Raw genomic sequence first — 19,686 nt, 5'->3', positions numbered from 1 at the left:
AACAGACACAAGGTTTTTTTGAGCTGTAATATAAGTATTTCAGTATAAAGCTGTAAGACTGTAGTATGGGATGAAGGAACCCAGGGAATTTCAGTTCATCTTTCTATTCACAGACACAAAATGTGCTGCAAGGTAACAGATTGGGACTAGCTTTTTTTTTTTTCCCTCCTTTCAGCTTGTGTGTTTGATTTGGAAGCATTCTAGTTTTGGTCCAAACTTTTAGTTGTCAGGCATAAGCTTTAAATGGAAGTTATAAATATCTAGTGAGCTCTTCTGCATTACTTAAATTTGAACTGGAAAAAATACAGAAAACAAGCAAAAATGAAGGCACGGTTGCCAGCATTATGTGGACACTGGGAATGAAGTCAGGGAGTTTACGCTGGCCGGGGGCCAGGCTCGAGGCTGCGTGTGTATTTTGTGTATTGTTGCTGCGGAGCGAGGCAGCCCCTTGGTGCACAGGAAACCCGTTGTCAAGGTTTGCGCTGCACCAGACTGCACGCAAAGGCTGCAGGAGAAATCAGCACATGCCCTGTGGTCAAGTCCCTAAGCCTCAGTTACCTGCTGTGGTGAAGCCCTGTTTTCCAAAGCGGTGAAGAGACAGCCCTTCTAAAGTAGAGAGGGGAAGGGAGTATGCACACCTATTTGTTTTTTTAGTTTCCGAGGAAGGAGTTGGAATTAATGAGGCTGTAACTAACACAGTTGTATAACAAATATTAAACTGCTAATGTACGCTGTGTATCAAAAGCATGAACTAAAAGTAGGGTAACAACTACTCTTATGCTTAGAGCACATGCTGTAGCATGTGCAAAACACTCAGCAATTTTTCTCCTCTGCAGCTGAACAGATAGTACTTTTATCTTGTAGGGAAGAAGCAATATGGTCAGCATGCCAATATTCAAGGGACACTTACTGATATTGCACAACTCCCATGCATTTGGCATGATAAGGAGCCTGTGGCATGAGAGAAAATCAGGACTTGTAAAAGCAAAGCTAGAGTGAGACAAGGTTGAAGTGCTTTGGCAGAATTGTGGGGAAGATTCAGGCAGGATTTACTTGATTTTAATGCATTATGTTTGAGTTGATTACGTCGGCCCTCTGGGTACTTTGGTTTTGACAGAACTACACTGTCTTACTTTTTCCCCAAGCAGTAAATCCATAAAATTCAAAATGAATGTTGAGGACACATCTAACACAAGAGGTGACACACCCATTCCACGATGGCTTAAGCCTAAGCCTGAGACCACAAATCACAGGAGAAAGCAGCATCATTAAAAGCTCAGCTGCATTTTTTAGAGACAAGTTTTTCTCTACAGTAAGATTTGTTGGTTTGTGTCTTTCCTCAAGTTGCAAATTAAGCTGGGAATGAAATTTCCATACACCCTTCAGTGAGGTATCCACAGTTTCCTTGAGTCACAACCAAGCGGAGGTGGTTGCTGAAGGAAAGGACTACAAAACCGTAGAGAGCAACACAGGCTTCAGTGCTTTTATAACTTGAATAGCACCAACCTGAGGCCATTACTAAAAAGGATCAAAGCTGATTTGCTTTTTCTGGAACTGAGCAGTCTATCAATTAGAAATGTGCTTGCTGTGGGGTAAGAGCACAGTCATGTGGAACAGTCTCTGTTTTCTTAAGCAGGTGGACACACCTAAACAGACTGATTAGTGCTGGTATTTGCTGTGCCTCTGTGCAAAACACGCTGGAGTCATCTGAAGCCCAGAATCAGTTATACAGGTTACTGCTGCAGGCCACAGCTGCTGATTGATAAAACGAGGCTGGAATTGGAGCGTACCTGTGGTGGCAGTTTCTAGCAGGACAACCAAATATGTAATATGATAGAGAAGAAACATAAAGTGAACTTGTGTGACTCCTGGACATGTTCAGTATCACCTCTGTATATTGGGAGGGGGGCTTGCTTTAGGCTGTAAAGTTGTTTAAAATATGAAGAAACAACAGTTATGCTTATCAGATCCCTTAGATTGGTGTAGGCACCCCGTTCTACTGAGCTGCCATCTGCTAGCTCATGCTTGGAGGATTACATCCTCTTCCATAGCAGGAAGATGCACTTCTTTTGTGGGTGTAATGTGTGGAGGAGAGCAGAAACATCAGGCTTAGCTTGTGAGAGAGTGTTTTTCTTTCAGATGATGTAATTAAGGGAAGATAGAGCCTATCTGTGAAAGAAGCTGGGAATGGGTACAAGCTCCACCAAAATTCATGGCCTCTGTAACCCTCAGCAGATCTTCAGAGCTCCCCAGATGCACTTTCATTCAATTATTTTTTGCTGTCAACGGAGCTTGTAACGAGGTAGAAACCAAAGGTTTTCTCTGATTATTAGCTACTTTGGGAACTCTTATACTGCCCAGTAATGGAGGAGAAATCAGCATGGGTTGTGGCTGGAGCTAGGCTGCAGGCTTAGCAATCAGCTGCTCATGCTTGCTTTTTCGGTGAGTTTGGGAAATGAAAGGTGACTCTCCTTTTATCACTGACCCTGACTTCCACAAAAGGTTTTCTGTGGAACTGAAAAGAGGGGAAGGCAATGAACTGAGTAGAAGCGAAAGGATTTGGACACACTAATCCTATAATCGGTAGATTTATCCCAGAGCAGTGGGATACTCGAAACATTGTAGTTTGAGGGTTGTAGAAGAGGGTTCAGTTCTGTCCTGTTGGTGTCGGACCACAGGATTCTGGTGGAAGTAGTTGGTCCACGGTGTCCTGTTTATTTCTTTGAGATATGCGACCAGCTACGCTCACAGCTACAGGTGCGTCTGTGGACACCTGTAACAGATCATCTTCCTGCCTCAGGCATATGCAGAGATTGTCCAGCTGCAGCAGTGCAAAGGCTGCATTTTTCTGCTGTGTGGGGGCTTGAAGAGGATACAGCTATCAGGCCCTAGGAAAGCTAATTGCTTTCCCTATTTGGCTAAATTTTCATGGACAACCATTGATAAAGGTTACAGAGTAACAGCAGGTACCAGGTCAGAAATGACTCTAAAACCTCTGTAGGGGCCTTCTTTGGTGTGAGAGGAGGCTGGGAAGGTAAAAACCCTGTCTTTGATTTTTTGGAGCTGATCTGTTAAGCCCCAGCTTGGTCTAAGCTTTGAAGGAGCAGTAGTTGTGGAAGCCTGTGGAAAAGGCAATGTTTTTTGCTGCTTGATGTTAGCTCTGTGGCCAGAATGGGAAGCTGCTCAGCTGTGTTTTTAGGAAGCCACCCTTTGAATGGGAGACTAGGTGATAATTTGGTGGGGGCAATTGTTCTTTTGCTTTTATTACTTGTATTGAATCTGGGGAACAGAGCACTTACCAGTTAGCTTAGTCTGCTTTTCATTTCCTCTGCTCAGCAGATTACTGGCCTACAAGAGGAGTGGGCACCATCTAATGCAGCATTTTCAAGAATATCTGACATGAATCTTCCTCCTCTGAAATCAGTAGTAAAACTCTCATTGGTTTCAGTGGGAACAGTTAAACAAATCATTTAAAACCTCTTGACTGTCCCACCTTTCATGCATATGAAGTATCGTCTTCCTGAGACTGCCTCAACCTCAACCTGCTCATGAAACTAGTTTCACTTGGGTCCACAGGCAGAGTCAAACCGTAACCCCAACAAAAGAGATATGTCATCATCTACTGGGGTAAAGAATTTTCTTTTAGAAACTTAAGATCAAGTGGACTGGAAGAAGAGATCTAATATTTAAATTACTTGGATGCCACCATTGTGTAATATGGTTTGTATTGCAAATAACTACTGGTTTCATCGATGCTAGAGAGATGTGACAGAGACAGTCAGAGCCAAAGTTGAATTGCTGGCTACTTTGGGGTAACTGCCTAGAATTAGCATTCTGGAGACCTGTGTTGTTAAAACAGGTTTATGGCCTGCTATTTCTACGATTCTTGATTTCTTCCTTCTCTCTCTTTTTCTTTTCTCTTTTTAAGGTACTGGCTACCTAAAAATTTCATTGAAAAGCTAAGTTTATTTTTAAAATTTTCTCTGAGTATGAAGATAGTTAAGTGGACACCCCACTCTACTAAGTGACTAATATCTTGACTATTTGTGATTGTTCCATATGCCAGAAGCTTCGGGGGTGATAAAACTTTCTAGCTGCAGTCCATTAAAATCTGTCAAGTAATTAAAGCTTGGTGGTTAAAGTGACCCCAAGGAATGAAGCAGAACAGTATTTCAAAATAGTCTCTTTTTAGTCTCCACCTCCCCTCCTTGCCCTCCTGAGGGCCTGTGATTCATTTTGCTTCTCATTTTGTGCAGATTTGCAGCCTGTTACCTACTGCGAGCCAGCTTTCTGGTGCTCAATATCCTACTATGAACTCAACCAGCGAGTGGGAGAGACGTTCCACGCTTCCCAGCCCTCGATGACCGTGGATGGTTTCACCGACCCATCGAATTCTGAGCGCTTCTGCCTCGGTTTGCTGTCTAACGTGAACAGAAATGCAGCAGTGGAACTCACAAGGCGACACATTGGTAATTTCTATCTCTTTGTGGTAGTCAGTGGCTTTCAAGGTGGAAGGTGAAGTTCTGCATGTTGAGCTTTTCAGTTAGCTAACAGGCGTACAGCTTGGTTGGTTTTACAGCTCCGATATTTGAGTATCTGTGGTGGTGTAGCAGGCTGATCTTTCATAAAGGACCGCTATATTTTTTCATAAAGGTAGAACAAAGAAGACACTTAGGAACACTAAAATTGCTCCATGTAATGGCGATAGACAGAATTTAAACTTTTACATGCACTTTTCAGGACTTAATTTGGATGGTTGTGAGTGGAAGTCTTGTGTGTTCCTTTTCCCTCCTGCACTATTTTATTTTCTAACTGACTGTTCTCATCACAGAAACTTAGCTGATTGATTTTTCACCTCAGTTCCCACTTCTCCTCCTTATACCGCAAGCCAGGACTCAATTTTGTTCTCAGTTAAACTGGTGCTAAATAGAATATCCCAGATTTATGTAATTTTAATGAGAGGCAAAAGTGCATATGCTTTGCTGTGTTTTCTGTTAACTCCTATCAAAAACCAACCTGACTTTTGTCCTGATTTTGTTCCCCTTTATGCCCTCTCCTAGGCAGCTGAACTTTTTTATGGGAGAATCTTTCCCTATTTGTTACTAAAATGGTTTCTAATGCCAAAAAAAAAAAAAAAAAAAGACAAGAATCTGAAATCAGTCCTCAAATTCAGCAGGTTCCTTATGCTCCATGGAAGAAAGAATGCAGGATTTGTAAATAGCAATGTAAGACCACAGCAGACGTTTATTTGAGTAACAAAGATGAATTCCTGAAATTTGTTTCCTTATTAACGGAGGTTTTAACAATTTGTATGAACTTGTATGGGATATGTATGTTTGTCCTTGTATACACATGTAATCTCAAGCAAAAGGCAGTTGTTTGAAAATGTTGCATAATTTAATTCCAAATCAGTAAGTAAGTAAATAAATAAACAGTTGTATCCAGCTGTGATGGCTTTCAGAGAAGGCTGAAAACCATATGTTAACTGATAGAAGGTTCATATGGAAAATATCAGAGGTGCCTGTGTTTGGAATTAGCAGTCTGTGAGGTGGTAAGTTTGTGCAGTCCGGTCTCCTGGGTAGCTGGAGAATGCATTTCTGACTTTATAAACTGGTCCTTCTGCTTTCCTCAGCCTAGCTTTCTCACAGACCAAATGCAACGCTCCATAGTAGGAGTGTCCAGTGGGCTGAAAGAGGTGGTTTTCAGTTTCCGTCAGTCATAGCTTAGCTGCTTTTTGAGATCTCTCTGATGCGAAGGTTGTTTACATCTCTACCAACTCTTCTTCTGGCAGATGCAAGTTTTAAACTCAACTATGCCATGTGTTTTCTAGGAAGAGGAGTGAGACTCTACTACATTGGCGGGGAGGTGTTTGCTGAGTGCCTTAGTGACAGTGCCATTTTTGTCCAGTCTCCCAACTGCAACCAACGCTACGGCTGGCACCCAGCAACAGTTTGCAAGATTCCACCAGGTAAGGGAGCATGTTCTATCTGTGATCCTGCACAGTCTTCCCCTTTGAAAAACAGGGCCCTGCTATGGACAGGGAGCTGTTCTTCAAGGTAGGCATGGATTTGCTGACCTCTGCTCCTGAGAATAATCAGAAACTTGTACCCTATTTTATGCAAATAAAGCAACTTGTCAGCTTGAGCAGGACCTGTTTTCTAGCATAAAGGATAAAGGTACTGATAAAGGAGGCTACTACATATGCTCCAACAATTGTTTGCCCTGTATTCATGGAAATAGGAAGAAACAGTATGTCAGGATCTGAGCAGAACCGAGAGCAGAATCTGCCACTTGTTCCATGCAGCGTTTTATCAGTCCATTATTGTAGACCAAGTAATAATTACTTGGTAATTGTGTTCATAATTGTGTTCGTACCTTTAAGTAAAAGAAAATATGTAAGAAATTTTTCTTTATTTAGATTTACCTATAATAGTTTCAAATTGGTACTTTTTTCTGCTGTGTAGTAACACTTTTTTTTCCCCTTTTGTGAATGAGTTTTATTCTAGAGAAATCACATTTTCAGCAACCGTGTTGTCCTGGTTACAGCACACATATGTCTAAAGTATGCTGAAAGGTTACAAAGAAATTTATTGCATCTGTCTAGGAAAAAAAAAAACTTTTATGTTGGATACATGCAAGAGCTAGTATGAGAGGATGCCCTTCAAAGGGGAATTCAGGTAGGCTTATGAAAGCTAATGTTTTACAGCTGAAAGTAGGTATATATTTAAAAACCAAGTACTCTTATTTAGAAATATTTGAATAAAGATTGTCCTTCTTTAGAGGGGAGAACTGCACTTCAAGTTCTGGCCCATCTAAATGGGTTTCCTTTCTCAGATGCTTAGGAAGCAGCTGCCAATGCTGCAAACATGACTTAATTCTCCAGCCACATCACAGGAGTCCACCCCAGCTGGAGTCAACATCTGAAGACATAAACAACCCACATTTCCGCTGTAGATTCATCTAAGGCACATTTCTTGGACTGCAGCTCTCCCCACTTTGCCACAGTCTTTAGCTGCCTTTTCAGATTCATCTTCAAATCTTTGCTGGTTTTGAAGCAGTTTCTTCATTCCCATGTTTTGCAGGAGCTAGTTTTTCCTCTCCTCTCATGCACAGCCATGGAGAGACCTGTTCCCGTCCAATCCTGGAAGTCTAAACAGCTTGGCAGCCTGGTCCTGATCAAGTTGTTTGCTTTTCTTGCCATAGCTCTTTCTGTGTGCTCAGCCTGGCCCTGATGCTCTTATCCTTCCTGTTTTCCCACCTTAGATTGCCATGTGGTTGACACACATTCCCTTGAAACTTTCTGCAAGATACAGGACTCTTGGGCTGTGCTCTTTTATGGTCACAAAAATGGGTAGCTGATTCTGCAGCTGCTGAGCTGTTGCTTGCGGTTACGCTTTGCTATATGTGGTTCGACCCAAAACAGATGACAGTATGCTCCAGCCCAGCAGAGTATGCTCAGAAGTAATTTCTTAAAAAAATACAACTCATCACAGTCCAAATGGTTGTTTTTCAGACTTGGCCCATATGTAATCCCAAATGAGTGCTAGTTCTGTGCCAAGTTTCAGAGCTGAACTGGTTTCTGGTTATCTGGGAGAAAGCAAGCGTAGCAACGCTTTTTTTTTTCTTTTCTTTTTTAGAGTTATATATTTGTTTGTTTATTTTACCCCCTAGGAAAGTGATTATATTTCACCTTTACAGCCTAAAAACAGCTGAATGAGTTTTTCTCAGTCTTTCAGCTGGTACTAAACACTGGGGGAAAACCTCAGTTTTAATGGAAAATTCTTTTGTCACATCATAGTCAAATGAGGATTACAGCAGGAACAGCTCTGCTACCAGCCTTTTTAGCCCTAGTAACTGGTTACTGGCTGGCCAGATGCAGTGTCACTTCATAACTTCTCCATTACTTCTGCTGACGGACACCACGTAAACCCAGCGCCAGTGAGTTCTTGTTTTCAGTTTGTGCATTCCTTTATTTCAAGCTCTGTAGCAATTGCCGCTGTTGAGCATTATGGTTATAGTAAGACTTTTAAATTTTAATATGAGGGAAATGATTGTAATGGAGGTAGAAAGAGGTTCCGCATGGGGATCCTAAGTCTGGTCTTGTAAATAGCGATCTGCTCTGGGAGCACTAGCATTCATCATTCTGTGTCCTGTAACATGGTTTTTTCCTTTTCAGCATATGGAAATGTGGCAATTTTAATTCCTTTTCTGCAATGCTGTGTTTAAGCAATCTGTGTATAGTATCACATGGTTTAGGGACATGGGAGAGCAGCATTGAGTTTCTTTCCATTCTCAGAAAGAAATGTGATTTCTTAATCTAGTTAAGCTAATGCCTTGTTTTTGTCTTGTTCTTTTTTCACAGGGTGTAACTTGAAGATTTTTAACAACCAGGAATTTGCCGCTCTCTTGGCTCAGTCTGTAAATCAGGGTTTCGAAGCGGTGTATCAGCTCACCAGGATGTGCACGATTCGAATGAGCTTTGTCAAGGGATGGGGAGCAGAATACAGGTCAGGCCTTTTGAATTAAACTTGAAGCATGTTTGTGCTTACTATTTCCACTCATGTATTTCACAGCCTAGGACACTGGGAGGGTACTGCAAAGCTGCTTTATTCAGCTTTCAAGATGGGGGAATTAGCAGAGTGCTCTTTTTAATAATGCAGATAGGTTGTATTTGTTGAGAATGTGTAGCGCTCATATCTTATTTTTCCCATTCTGTTTGCATAAAACATGCATTATGTGATGTATCTGGAAGGCTCTGTGCATTTGGTCCCAGTGGTGTACAGACAGAGAGCTTTTTTACCTGAAGCACAGAAGATTAATCCAAATAAACTGCATAGGAGCAATTACATTTTTTTTTCCTTAAAATTAGATTTAAATTTGAGTGTCTCATGGCTACATCATTTTCAAGGCAGGGTCAGTGTGAGTGTTTCCTAGCAGATTATGGTTGGGTTTGATGTTTCTTTTATCAGGGACTAATAGGATTGAAATAAAAGCAGATGGATTTGAAAATTTACTTTTGAAAGAATAGTTAATGGTGGTTGCAAAATTATAATTAAATTCCTCATCCTTTTCTTAGTGTCTGCTCTAGGATAGTTGTTTAAATGTGACTGGAGGTAGTGGGAGACGCTGGTCACTGTTTTTGCAAGTGAACGTTGAACGTAAAAAAGAAGAGGCAAATAGGGGCTGGTGCTTGGGAGCGACGTGTTTGTTCTGACAGCGCAGGGACAGCGGAGAGAGCAGGGTGACCGAGTGCTCCCCAGCTCGTACTGCTGCCGCTCCGTTGCATTAACAAGCACAAGTCCCTGAGTAACAACGGGGGGGAAAAGAGAGCGTTTGGTAGCACAAGTAGGGGAGAAGAAATTCGTTAGAAAATGAGCGGTGTTTTACGAGAGAAAAAGCTGTGAAGGATTTAAGCCAGAAGTGGATTGGAAATACTCGACTGTTTTCCCCTTTAAATCCGTGGCCTTAATTGAAAACCGTGGGGCGGTCGCTGCCTGGCGGAGCAGCAAGGCCGTCTGCGCGATAGCCCTTCGCACAGCTCCTGCCGCAGACGGGGAGATGCCGGAGCATCAGCTGGAGCCCGGGCCCTGCGCGGTGCTCTCCCGCTTTCTTCATTTCTCCAGATGTTTGGAGTCCATTTTGTTTTGAAATTGTCCTGCACCCGGGCCAGAGCGTTTCAGCCCTGGCACGCGGCCACGGTTCCTAATGAAATCCAGATGAGCGTGACTTACGGAAAGTCAACTATCTCATTAGAGTATTGCAGTCAGTGAAACCCTACGCTTGCGCTGACCGCGCCGAAGCTCTCCCGCTCCTTCGTTTCCTTGCCACAAAATACTACATCTGATCGCCTTGGTCAGAGCACGTTTATTTGTTGAACTGATTCATCTACGGAAACGTTACTGCGAGAGCCCCATCCACAGCGCCGCTGCAGCAGTGGCTGGTCGGCCGCTCGGCCGTTGGAGCGCGCGAGCTGGGGGGACGCTTCGTGCTTTTGCGTGCCAGGGCTTTGGGGAGGGAAGGGGGGGGAAGCCGACTGCGTGAGCGGCCCGTCGCACGGAGGTTCTCCTCCCTCGAGCCAGAGCAAAAGCAAACCGGAGTCACGGAAAGCTTTTGCGGGTTTGCTTTCCTGAAAGGCTGCGGTGGTGCCGGCCGTTGTAGCGGGAAGGCAGCGTGACGTTTGCCGTGGGAGATTCGCAGGGGGCAGAAGCGCAGCAGCCCCCTCGGACAGCGCTTGAGCTGCTCGGCGTTAACCTGGTTTCGGGCAGCGGTTCAAACGCCCTGTGTTAACTTAAGAGAAGCCGGGTAGTTTTTTCCAGGACCAGAGGGGTTTGCATGCTTCGCTCGGGCTGCCGGAGCGAGCGAGAGGTGCTGCGGCCCTCCTGCCCGGAAAGCTCAGGAGACACCCTCTCCCGCAGCGTGGACTGCCGGGACGCCCGCGCCACGGCACCGCGTGGCCGCCTCCAGCTCCGGCGAATGGGTGGGAGCAGCTTCTGCAGGGAGCTGCTGCCCTTTTAAGATCAAAGGAGAACAGATTGGGATTCGGGGACGGGACGGGTCGCAGCCCGCAGCCAGGCGAGCGCCCCAGGCCTCCCGCTGCCGGGGGGGACGGAGCGGCGGTCCCCTCGCCAGGCAGCCCCTCCGCGCGGAGTCTGCCCCTTTCAGCAGCGATTTCTCCCCAGCCCCGCGGGCTTTGCGGTCGCCCTCTCACAAGCAGCGATCCCAAGGACAAGCTTCTGTGGGAAAGGAGGGTGCAAAACAAGGCTGTTTCCAGGCTGTTTCTCTCCCTTCGTAATCCTCCTCCTCCACAACAGCTGTCCCTGCCTCTCTGCCTGCAGCAAGGCTCCTGCGGAGGAGAGGGGGTCCTGTGCCCTCTTCCTCGGCCTCGCGTCCCGTCCCTTCCTCCCCATCTCCCTGCTCTGCTGCCCGGAGGGGCTCCGTGTGCCCCACGTTGGCGTCCGGCCTCGAGGAAAGCAGCAGAGCGGCAGATGGCAGAGGGCAAAGGTGCATCACGGCGGTGGAAAGCAGAAGTGTGCTGTGCGGCCACTCGCCAGGACTTCCCCGCTCCGGAGGGATTTTAAAATGCATGGATTAACACCGGGTTTCTGCTGCTCTCAGAAGTTTTGCCGCTTTTAAGGCTCTGCAGCAGTTCTGCTTGTTTTTATACAGCCGATGAAACGCAAAACTGCTTCCACGCAAGTGCCCTTGCCCAGCGGCACGGTGCCGGATGGACGTGCACGGTGGCATCCCGGGAGGGAAGGGGGCCCTGGGGTGCCGGGAGGGTCCGCCTGCCGGCGCCTCCCCGCAGGCTCTCCTCTGTGCGGACGAGATGCTAAGCAAAGGGAGCAGGGCTCAGCAGGGCTGCGCAAGGGATATAGACGGCTGAGTGGTGATCACCCTCTCTTCCACGGTCTGCTAGAACCTAAATCTATGGTGAAGGGAGAGTGCCCCGATTTTATACATAGAGAAATTTAATGTATTTGGGAAACTGCCTACGTTTCTACCTAATTAGGAGAGGAAAGGTCTGCAGAATATACCCAAAAGTGCTGCTTAGAGAAACACCTTCCTTTCTCTTCAGGGGAGCAGATGCTGCCTGTTTTCAGAAATCTAAGCAGTAAATAGGTTATACAGTGAATATCTCCATTGAGATCATAAGAGATGTCATGAGAAAAGGTAGTTTGGGGGGGGGTTCTTGTTGGTTTTTTTGTTTTTTGGGTTTTTTTTAAGAAGTTGGCAACATTGGCCAAAAGCATGTTGTAGAAGGGAGAGACATTCCTTTGGCCTAACATGCAAGACTATTGTCTAAGCAGGAAGGAATGCTTCAGTAGCTGTAAAACCTCTTCACATTTGTAAAGTTTTGTAAGTCACTTTTTTTCTTTTTCCCCCCTCTCTCTCACCCCCCCCCCCCCCCCCCCCCGCTCTTTCTTGCAGGCGGCAGACTGTGACCAGTACTCCCTGCTGGATTGAACTGCATCTTAATGGCCCTTTGCAATGGCTAGACAAGGTCCTTACACAAATGGGCTCCCCCAGTATTCGTTGCTCCAGTGTCTCCTAAGGAAATATCTCCTGGGGGTGGTGGTGGGGGACAAAGACTCTGGAAAATGGAATTGGTTTAACCCTTAGCAAAATGCATAATAAACAAATTCCCAGTTACTGAAGTGATGAGGAAAAAAAATCTGCTAAAAGATCGGGGTTTCTTTGTTTTGTTTTTTGTTTTTAAACTAAATGCCCATTTAAGCCACTTCACTGAAACTGTTAGCACTTTGGTTACAATGCCGTGGGCCATTGCGGTTAGAATTTGAAGCTGAAGTTGATCGTGGTGAAAAACAGGACTTCGTTTCCGCGGAGGGAAGCCAGCGCTCTGCCTCCAGGCCTGTTGTGCCTGTCCAGGCTTTCGCTGCATGCTGCTCCGAGCACGCAGGAGCCGCTGGCACCGGCTGGCCCCAGGGAGACCCCCAGTTTGCCTTGGAGAGCTCCGGTCGCCTGTCACGCAGCATCTCCAAAAAGCCAGATACCCCGGGACATCGAGACGACTCTTGCGCGTGCGATGCTGTCTCCGTCTGATGCGCACCTCTGGCCTCTCCGGGATTGCAGCAGCTTGCGGGGGAGAAAGGAAGCATTTGAAGCACACACAAAAACTAATTCCCCCCAATAATGTTCCCAAAAGGAATGAATTTCCCATGCTGGACAACTAGCAAGGTGGCAGAGTCTTGCTTCGTGCCCGAGAGATGCAGCTGGTCGATTGTCTCAGACTGGATTTGCACGAAGCAGAAGGCCAAAGTTACGGCTCCCTCTGATACTGCTGCGGCGACTCTGACTAGCGCTGCTCGCAGAGGGATGCCGTGGCGTGGGGAGCTCTTGCTGGATAAGTTAAGCCTTCGTTATTGTGCAGTCTGTTTGCATTAACTACAGAAAGTTTGTGTTCTATTTTCTCAATATGTTGAATGGTATTTGCCACTCGTTACGTCTTAGGGGCTTAGTGAATTCAGTGTCCAGGTCTGCTCTGGGGACGGAAGCGACCGGGCCCTTGCTGCCGTTCTCAGAAAGCGCAGTTGAGTAGATCATCCCATGCTGTCACGTACGACTGCTCATGAACCAGGACATCTCAGACACAAAACCTCTGTTAGAAAACTTATTTCAGCTGATTAAAATGCTCTGAGATGTGTTTTTGCCTGGAGAAATTGGGAGAGTGTATTTACATGTATTATAAAATGTTCATTTTAAATATACATGCTCCAGACTGTTTAATATTTTTTTTCCCTGCAGCAACTGTCATGACAAACAACTTCCACAACTGGAAAAAACCCCTAGCACTTGTTTTTGTGGTTCAGATTTGCCAAATAAGTCTCATAACTGTGTCAGTGCTATCCAGTTATCTGTTTCTCTATATCTGTGTTAAACATCATGTGCATTTGTGCCAAAATATTAGAAGGGGAAGGGGAGAAAACAATAATCAGAATTTCCTATGGAAATCTTTTTTTTTTTTTTTTTTTAATATATAAAAGACAAACACACAAGCTAGATCTGGCTCTGGGAAGGACAGACCATGATGGACTTTGCAATGGTTTGTGCTAAGGCTTCAGTCCTGCAACCTTTTATGCTCCTAGACGCAAACGCGAGCGGCCCCACTGAGTTCAGTGGAAGTTTTCCTGCGTGCCAGGTTCAGAGGTTTGCGGGTTCAGAGCCCGGCTCCCATAACGGGGTACCGACTTGTAGTATCGTTTCAAACACTTATCAGGAATTTCCACGTACCTGCCTGTCTGTCTAGCGAGGCTTTTCCGATGTGCTTGTTCCTTTGGCAGCACGCCGTTCCTCAGCCCGGCTCCTCGGTTTGCAGAAACGACGCTCGTGGACCTGAGACATCGGCAAGAGAGAGAGAGAGACCCCTTGCTCGGGGGCGCAGGAACGGTGCTCCGCGGTTTGCCCTGCTGCGTTGGCTCCGCCGAAAGAGGTTGGAGGGCGGCCGTGCCGCTGGGTTCGCCCTCCAGAGCCGGTGCAGAAGGCTCGTTGCCAGCGTGTGTCTCACCAAGCAAAGAAAGGGATGCTTTAGAGGAGAGTCTTCTTCTGGAAATGAGAGCTGACATTTTATAAATGAAATGTAAATTCTGAGGAAGACTTTGGCAATTGTGCTCCTGAATGATACAGGCACTTCTGAATATCCTCCTGCGGGATTTTGACTGGAGTTTTCACTGTGCGTCAAGGCTTGCGTTATAGCACTGGAGGTTTTCTAGGATTTTCTTAGTTTTTGCAATGTGTCTGGTTTTAGTTAAATCTCTGATTGCATGGACTTGTGCAAGAAGAGCGTCTGTATAAAACAGTATTTTCTAGCCACTTAAAAAGTAGGTCTGACTGTCATTGTGGATTGGTTCGGCATATACTTTCATTTGTAGGGTTCAAACTCAGTTGCAAACAAAAGTCACTTCCGACTTTTGTGAAAGTATTTGACTTGCTGTTTTAGAGAGAAAAAACTGCTGTGTAAAAACGGCCCCAGGTTTCCTCCCTGAGCGTCTTTAAGTCGTATTTGCTTATTTTACTGGGCTGTTTTCATTATCTCCATGATCTTGGAGGAAGTTGGACTCGGTGGTGCCTTGTGCATTAGCAACAAAAACGTCACCTTAAATTCCAGTGTCAGAGCGTTCATTGCCCTCGCTGGTGTGCGCAGGAGCCCTGCCGGCCCCTGAGGTTGCAAGCTGGAATAAACCCCAGCTTTAATACAAAGTTTGCACACAGAATCGCCTCCTCAGCCCAGTCACAGATTGGATCTGGACTTCTCTTTGACCCACATTTGTCTGCCCTAGTAGGTGAAGGATGGTAAATCGCTAACCTTCATTAATCCATGCCTCTTGGAAAACAGGGCTCAGATGAGGCGTGTAAACTTTGGTTAATCTCACCTCATCATCCCTTAAGTAAAATGACTTCAGATGGAAGATGTGAGCCTGTCTAGCGGTGGTTAGATAAAATAGAGAGGAGAAGATTATCCCCACTAAACTATTAATTTCCTCTCCTCCCCCCTGTTTGCCTTTTGACTAATTCATAAAAGTTTTTTGGTTTCTGAAGCTACCTTATGAAGTCAAATGGAAAGTCCTGTACCGTGCAGCAAACGGGAAGATAAAGACCAGGGCAGGGGTCTGATCCAAGGCCCGTTCCAGCTGAGCGGACTGTGCGGAGCAAAGCCCGTTCCCCGGCGGAGCCGCAGCGTGCGCAGTCGAGCTCCTCGTGCGGACGCCGACGCGGGGAAGAGGTGGCGTTTGGCTGCGGGTTATTGCAGGCAGCAGTGCCCCAAAGCTGCACGTGGCTGCTTCTTGTTTTTACCTTTTTTTCTAAAACTTTATTAAAGTAGCTTCGATATGTAGCACAAATGTATGCAATCAACCACACCCTGGCTTAGATTACATATCTGTACTGGAATATCTTCTCATTTAGTGGTAGTCTTAGCTAGTTTTGTCAGGATTTCATACATTTTTGTTACAAGTAGAGAGTCACTAGCAGGAACTTTGACTCTTTTTAGTCGGTGTAGCCGTACACAAGGGCCTGGCTGCTGGCAGATGATACTGATGGCCTTGTGGTTTTAAATGACTGTGGTGATTTTTTTATTATTGTTATTATTAATGTATTGAACTGAATTGCAGTGTGTATTCTGTGTTAAGCTTGTCTTAGAAGTAATCCAGTGCTATCCGCTCTGATTTAATTACCAGGAATCAGCATGCATATGTTCAAAGATGGAGAAACCTGATCGTATCAAATTTCCTCAAAGCTCCGGCTGCTCCTCTTTGCCACGGAAAGGTGAGGGAGGGGTGACCTTTGAGAAGGAGCTGAGCAATTTAGTTTCCCCTTCCCTTAAGGACCAACGCACTGGGAAGCGTGCGGAGGACTGCTTTACAGGGTGAAGAACATTCAGATCTCCATCTCAAGCAGCAAGTGTTGCCATCCATGCCTTGTGCCGCTTACTAATGGAAAAAGCACAAGGAAGGAACAAGAAGAACGCAGCTCAGTGAAGGACTTCAGCCGTACCACAAAACATCTGTGAGCTCTCCTAGTTCTCTAAGGTACTGGATAGGTAGGAGGAACCGGAGTATCACAAATAAGCTGGTAAGCTAGAATGAGAAATAATTAGTCACTATATAGTAGTTGATTGAGCGGTATGGTTAAGAAATTCAATATATGTTTTTTTTTATTATGTACATGCTTTTGTATTTATGTTGTCTTTCTGAATACTCAGATGAATCAAATATTTAATTTTTAACAGGAAGGGCAATTAAGGATTCAGAGTCTTAAATCTTTCATATGTTCCTTTCTGGTGATTGCTAGAAATTAGGAAGTTACTGATGTGAGAGCAAGAGACTCACCTCAGGACTGAGCAACCAACTCTGGCAAATGAAACAAAATAAGGACTTCTGCAGCAGTCTTTGCCTGAGTCGCTGTTTTATGTTTTAGCAACAAGTCAGGTTCCCAGATGGGCCCTTGAATTGTGCTCGTCAGGTTTTTTCAGATTTATGAACAACCAAATGAGGCTTTAAAAGGAAAAGAAGATATTTCTCTATAAAAGTTTTGGTTCATCTTCTGTTTCCTCCAGTATGTGGATGCTAGAGAAATCTGCACCAGTTTTTGCTGCCGAGATGCATCTAGTTCCCTGTCCCAAGGGAGGCAGCCTCCTTCCTTCCCTCTCGACTGAACTATCCCCCCTTTGCTAGATATGTATGAGCATGTTCACATTAGCGTTTAGATTTTCTTAACCTGAGATTGTATGTTAATGACTGGTGATGTCACCTACATGCTTTAGCTTGTTAAGCATTATTCACCTATTTTGTTACTAAAGGCCTGTATTATGTATGCCCTCTTATATATGTGAAACTGTAAGTTCTATTTTTGACATTTTAATAAACTTTGATTTGAAAACTGAGGCTCATGAGCAAATAAGGATATTGTAAAAATATACTTAAAGATACAAACTCAAAGCATTTGGAGTTTTGGAAACCAGAGGGAAGGCAGAGCCAGCTGTATCTTTAGGTAACTAAGGATGTTCCTACTAATGTACATAAGAGCTCGGTTACAGGTAAGACCATCGTTCTTTTTGTGGTTTTGATCATGAATTTAAGGCCAGAAATGGTACCTTAAAAAAAAAAAAATGAAAACAAAAATTTTACAGGTTCTTTTAACTAAAGGGATTCAAAGGTAAGTAGAAGAGGAGCATTGTGGCTTAAAGGATTTGCTGTCAAATTGCTGGAAAAGTCAGACATAGCCAAATGTTTGCTCTTTGCTTGCCATACTGATCCGTAGCTGTACTTTCACCTTAGGGCTGTGAATTAGGAAAACTCCGTTATCAGAAGCCTAGGAACCGCAGTGAAATATTCAGTGCTTTATCATCAGTTAGCGTCTTGTCACGAGGCAGACCCTAAAATACCACTGATGTCTGTATGTTGAGGATCTGTATCTTTTTAGACCCGGGCTGAAGTCATGGTTTTGGCAACTCAGTTGTCCACTTCTCCAAAACAGGCACACAGGTGGCCGGGCATAAATGTGGTCTCCAAGCCATAGTGCTTTGGCTGAGAGATGTTCTTTAGCAGCAGTTCATATTGACATGGACATGCAAGTAGTACCAGTGTTGTAACTATCCAAAGATACTAGAGTTAGCATGGTTTTGAACTGAAATTCCCTTGGGAGTGTGCATGTTTTGTTCCAGCTCAGTGGCACCCGTCTAATCCATGCGTTACCTTACTGAGAAAAGTGACTTCTCTCAGAGTTGATTTATAACTAAAAGTGCCCCACTGTTTCACAAAATAAAAAAAATCTTGGAAGACACTACTGCAGGTCTCCAGTCCAGCCTCTTGCTTGATACGGGACCAGGTCAGCCCTGATTTTTGTCCAGCCACATCTTGAAAAATGAGAGAGATTCCACCCGTTTCCTCCCCAGAGAACCTGTTCCAGGGCTGTGTGACCTTCCTAGTGGAAAAAGTTTTCCCATCCAAATCTCCCAAGCCGTATATGTGGCTGCTGCCCCTGGGTGTAGGAGGTTTCTCAAGTCGATGCAGCAGGGACGCTGCTCCTCCCTGCCGCTCAAGGACAGCGTCGTTAGCAATCGCCGTAGTCAGGAATTAACAACAGCCAAGCTTGAACGGTGGCGGCTACGCGGTAGCGGCATCCTTTGCACCCCCCAGGCAGCAGTAAAACGCTGTAGAAACCTGGATGCTGTGGACTTACCCTCACCTAGGGGTGAGCCTGGGCCAAGAAATGTTTAGTGTAGCAGCTATTTCAAGAGAAGGCAGGTAGTAAGGTCATGTGCCATACTTGGAAACAAAAAAATGCTTACATGCTGGCATTCGGCTGGTCAGGGAGAGGGCATTCTCCAACGAGCAGCGCTAACCAAGCCAAGGCACGCTTCGATCTAATTCTCTGACCTCCTAATGCTCCTCCTAAGGCTTCACTGAAATTCAGGGGTAAAATGGTTTTTTGTTGTTGTTGTTTCTGACAGAGGATTTACGAGAAAACTTTTTCCACTTTGTTTTCCAACAATGTGGTAATAAAAGGGCTTTGTCCAGGTTTTATACTGGGGTTGCCAAAATGCAAGTGTGATGTAGTAAATCAGCTCCGAGCTTTTAAGCCCTGCACTGCGAGTTCTGCTAGCTGTCACCCAAATATATCATTTCTAATTTCATGGATTTCAGTATCACAGACTTCTCATTTTCACTGAAAATGAGAAGCTGAAGTGAAATACAAATTTGATAATAAAAGAAAAATGTGAATGCCTTGTCCAAAAAAACATGAATCAACATTCCATGAAGGCTTCAGTTTAGGCAAACGTTGGGTAACGAACGGTTGATCTGTCCTGGCAGGAGAGTCCTCTTGCAAGTGTAACTGGAGAACGTCATCAGAACTGCAGCCTGGCTTGTACAGTAACGCCTAAATACCAGACCATAATTGGGAATGCCCTGCTAGCAGATCAATTATTCTGAAATTAGGGAAGCAGGGGCTGGAGGTCTCTGACTTTAGACTTGCGAGATGCTTGATTCTGTGCTGAGGTTTGAGCCCCTTCTCTACGCTTCCTCCTGGCTAAAGGACAAGGCTTCTCTCTCTGCAGGAAGCTCTGTTGCGTTGGGCAGTGTTTGCTGCAGGCAGCTGAGTCCTCGCTGGCTCTCTTGCTAACACGAAGCATTTAAAAGCCAGCACCAAGATGCTCCAAGGCTAGTCTTGAGCTGGCTTTTCACGTTTGATGTTGCACCTCCAGTGTCACACGTTCAACTGGGACACTACAGAACGAGCTGGGGGGTCTCTGGCTGCCTGCTGGCTCGTGGGTTGGGGAGCCAGCCCCCCCCAGCACTCATGTCCACAGCTGCCTTATTAACACAGATCCCTTCTGCCTGCAGTGGATAACTACATCCACAGGAAGGCTGTGACGCCTTGGAAAGGAAGCGAGCTCTCCAGGGCAGCAAGCAGGATGGAGTGAATGAGTGAAGGTACCAACAGCAGCACTCGGTGCTGGTAGAAAGCTGTCACACAGACTCCCCCTGCCTGGCCCGGGGCCCAGATCAGACTGGAGGGTCAGCTGTTCGCGAAGGTAACCGCTCTGGTGCAGGCTGAGCTGCATCTCTTTTTTATTTTGCAAGGGGCAACACCACGGCCTCACGGGTGGTGGCAGCGATGAAGACTGGGAACCAGTCAGAGTCTAACACCACGGCACCTGCCTTGGAAAGT

At 45.4% G+C, this 19,686-nt stretch overlaps 1 protein-coding gene across 3 annotated transcripts in view; it reads left to right on the top strand.

Moving 5' to 3' along the window:
• Positions 1 to 16,897, top strand: part of SMAD3 (SMAD family member 3) — a 78,816-nt gene extending 61,919 nt beyond the window's left edge. For all 3 annotated transcript variants that reach the window (XM_067305238.1, XM_067305237.1, XM_067305239.1), the window contains exons 6-9: positions 4,257 to 4,469; positions 5,831 to 5,968; positions 8,363 to 8,507; positions 11,929 to 16,897. In XM_067305238.1, the coding sequence (XP_067161339.1) occupies positions 4,257 to 4,469; positions 5,831 to 5,968; positions 8,363 to 8,507; positions 11,929 to 12,052 (620 nt within the window). In that variant the 3' untranslated portion in view covers positions 12,053 to 16,897. The remainder of the gene's footprint in view (positions 1 to 4,256; positions 4,470 to 5,830; positions 5,969 to 8,362; positions 8,508 to 11,928) is intronic.
• Positions 16,898 to 19,686: the final 2,789 nt, after the last annotated feature.

This window comes from Apteryx mantelli, chromosome 15, assembly GCF_036417845.1.
Source record: "Apteryx mantelli isolate bAptMan1 chromosome 15, bAptMan1.hap1, whole genome shotgun sequence".
Classification (NCBI taxonomy): Eukaryota; Metazoa; Chordata; class Aves; order Apterygiformes; family Apterygidae; genus Apteryx; species Apteryx mantelli.
The sequence above is the reverse complement of the archived record's forward strand: the minus strand, read 5'-3'. Positions and strand labels throughout refer to the sequence as shown.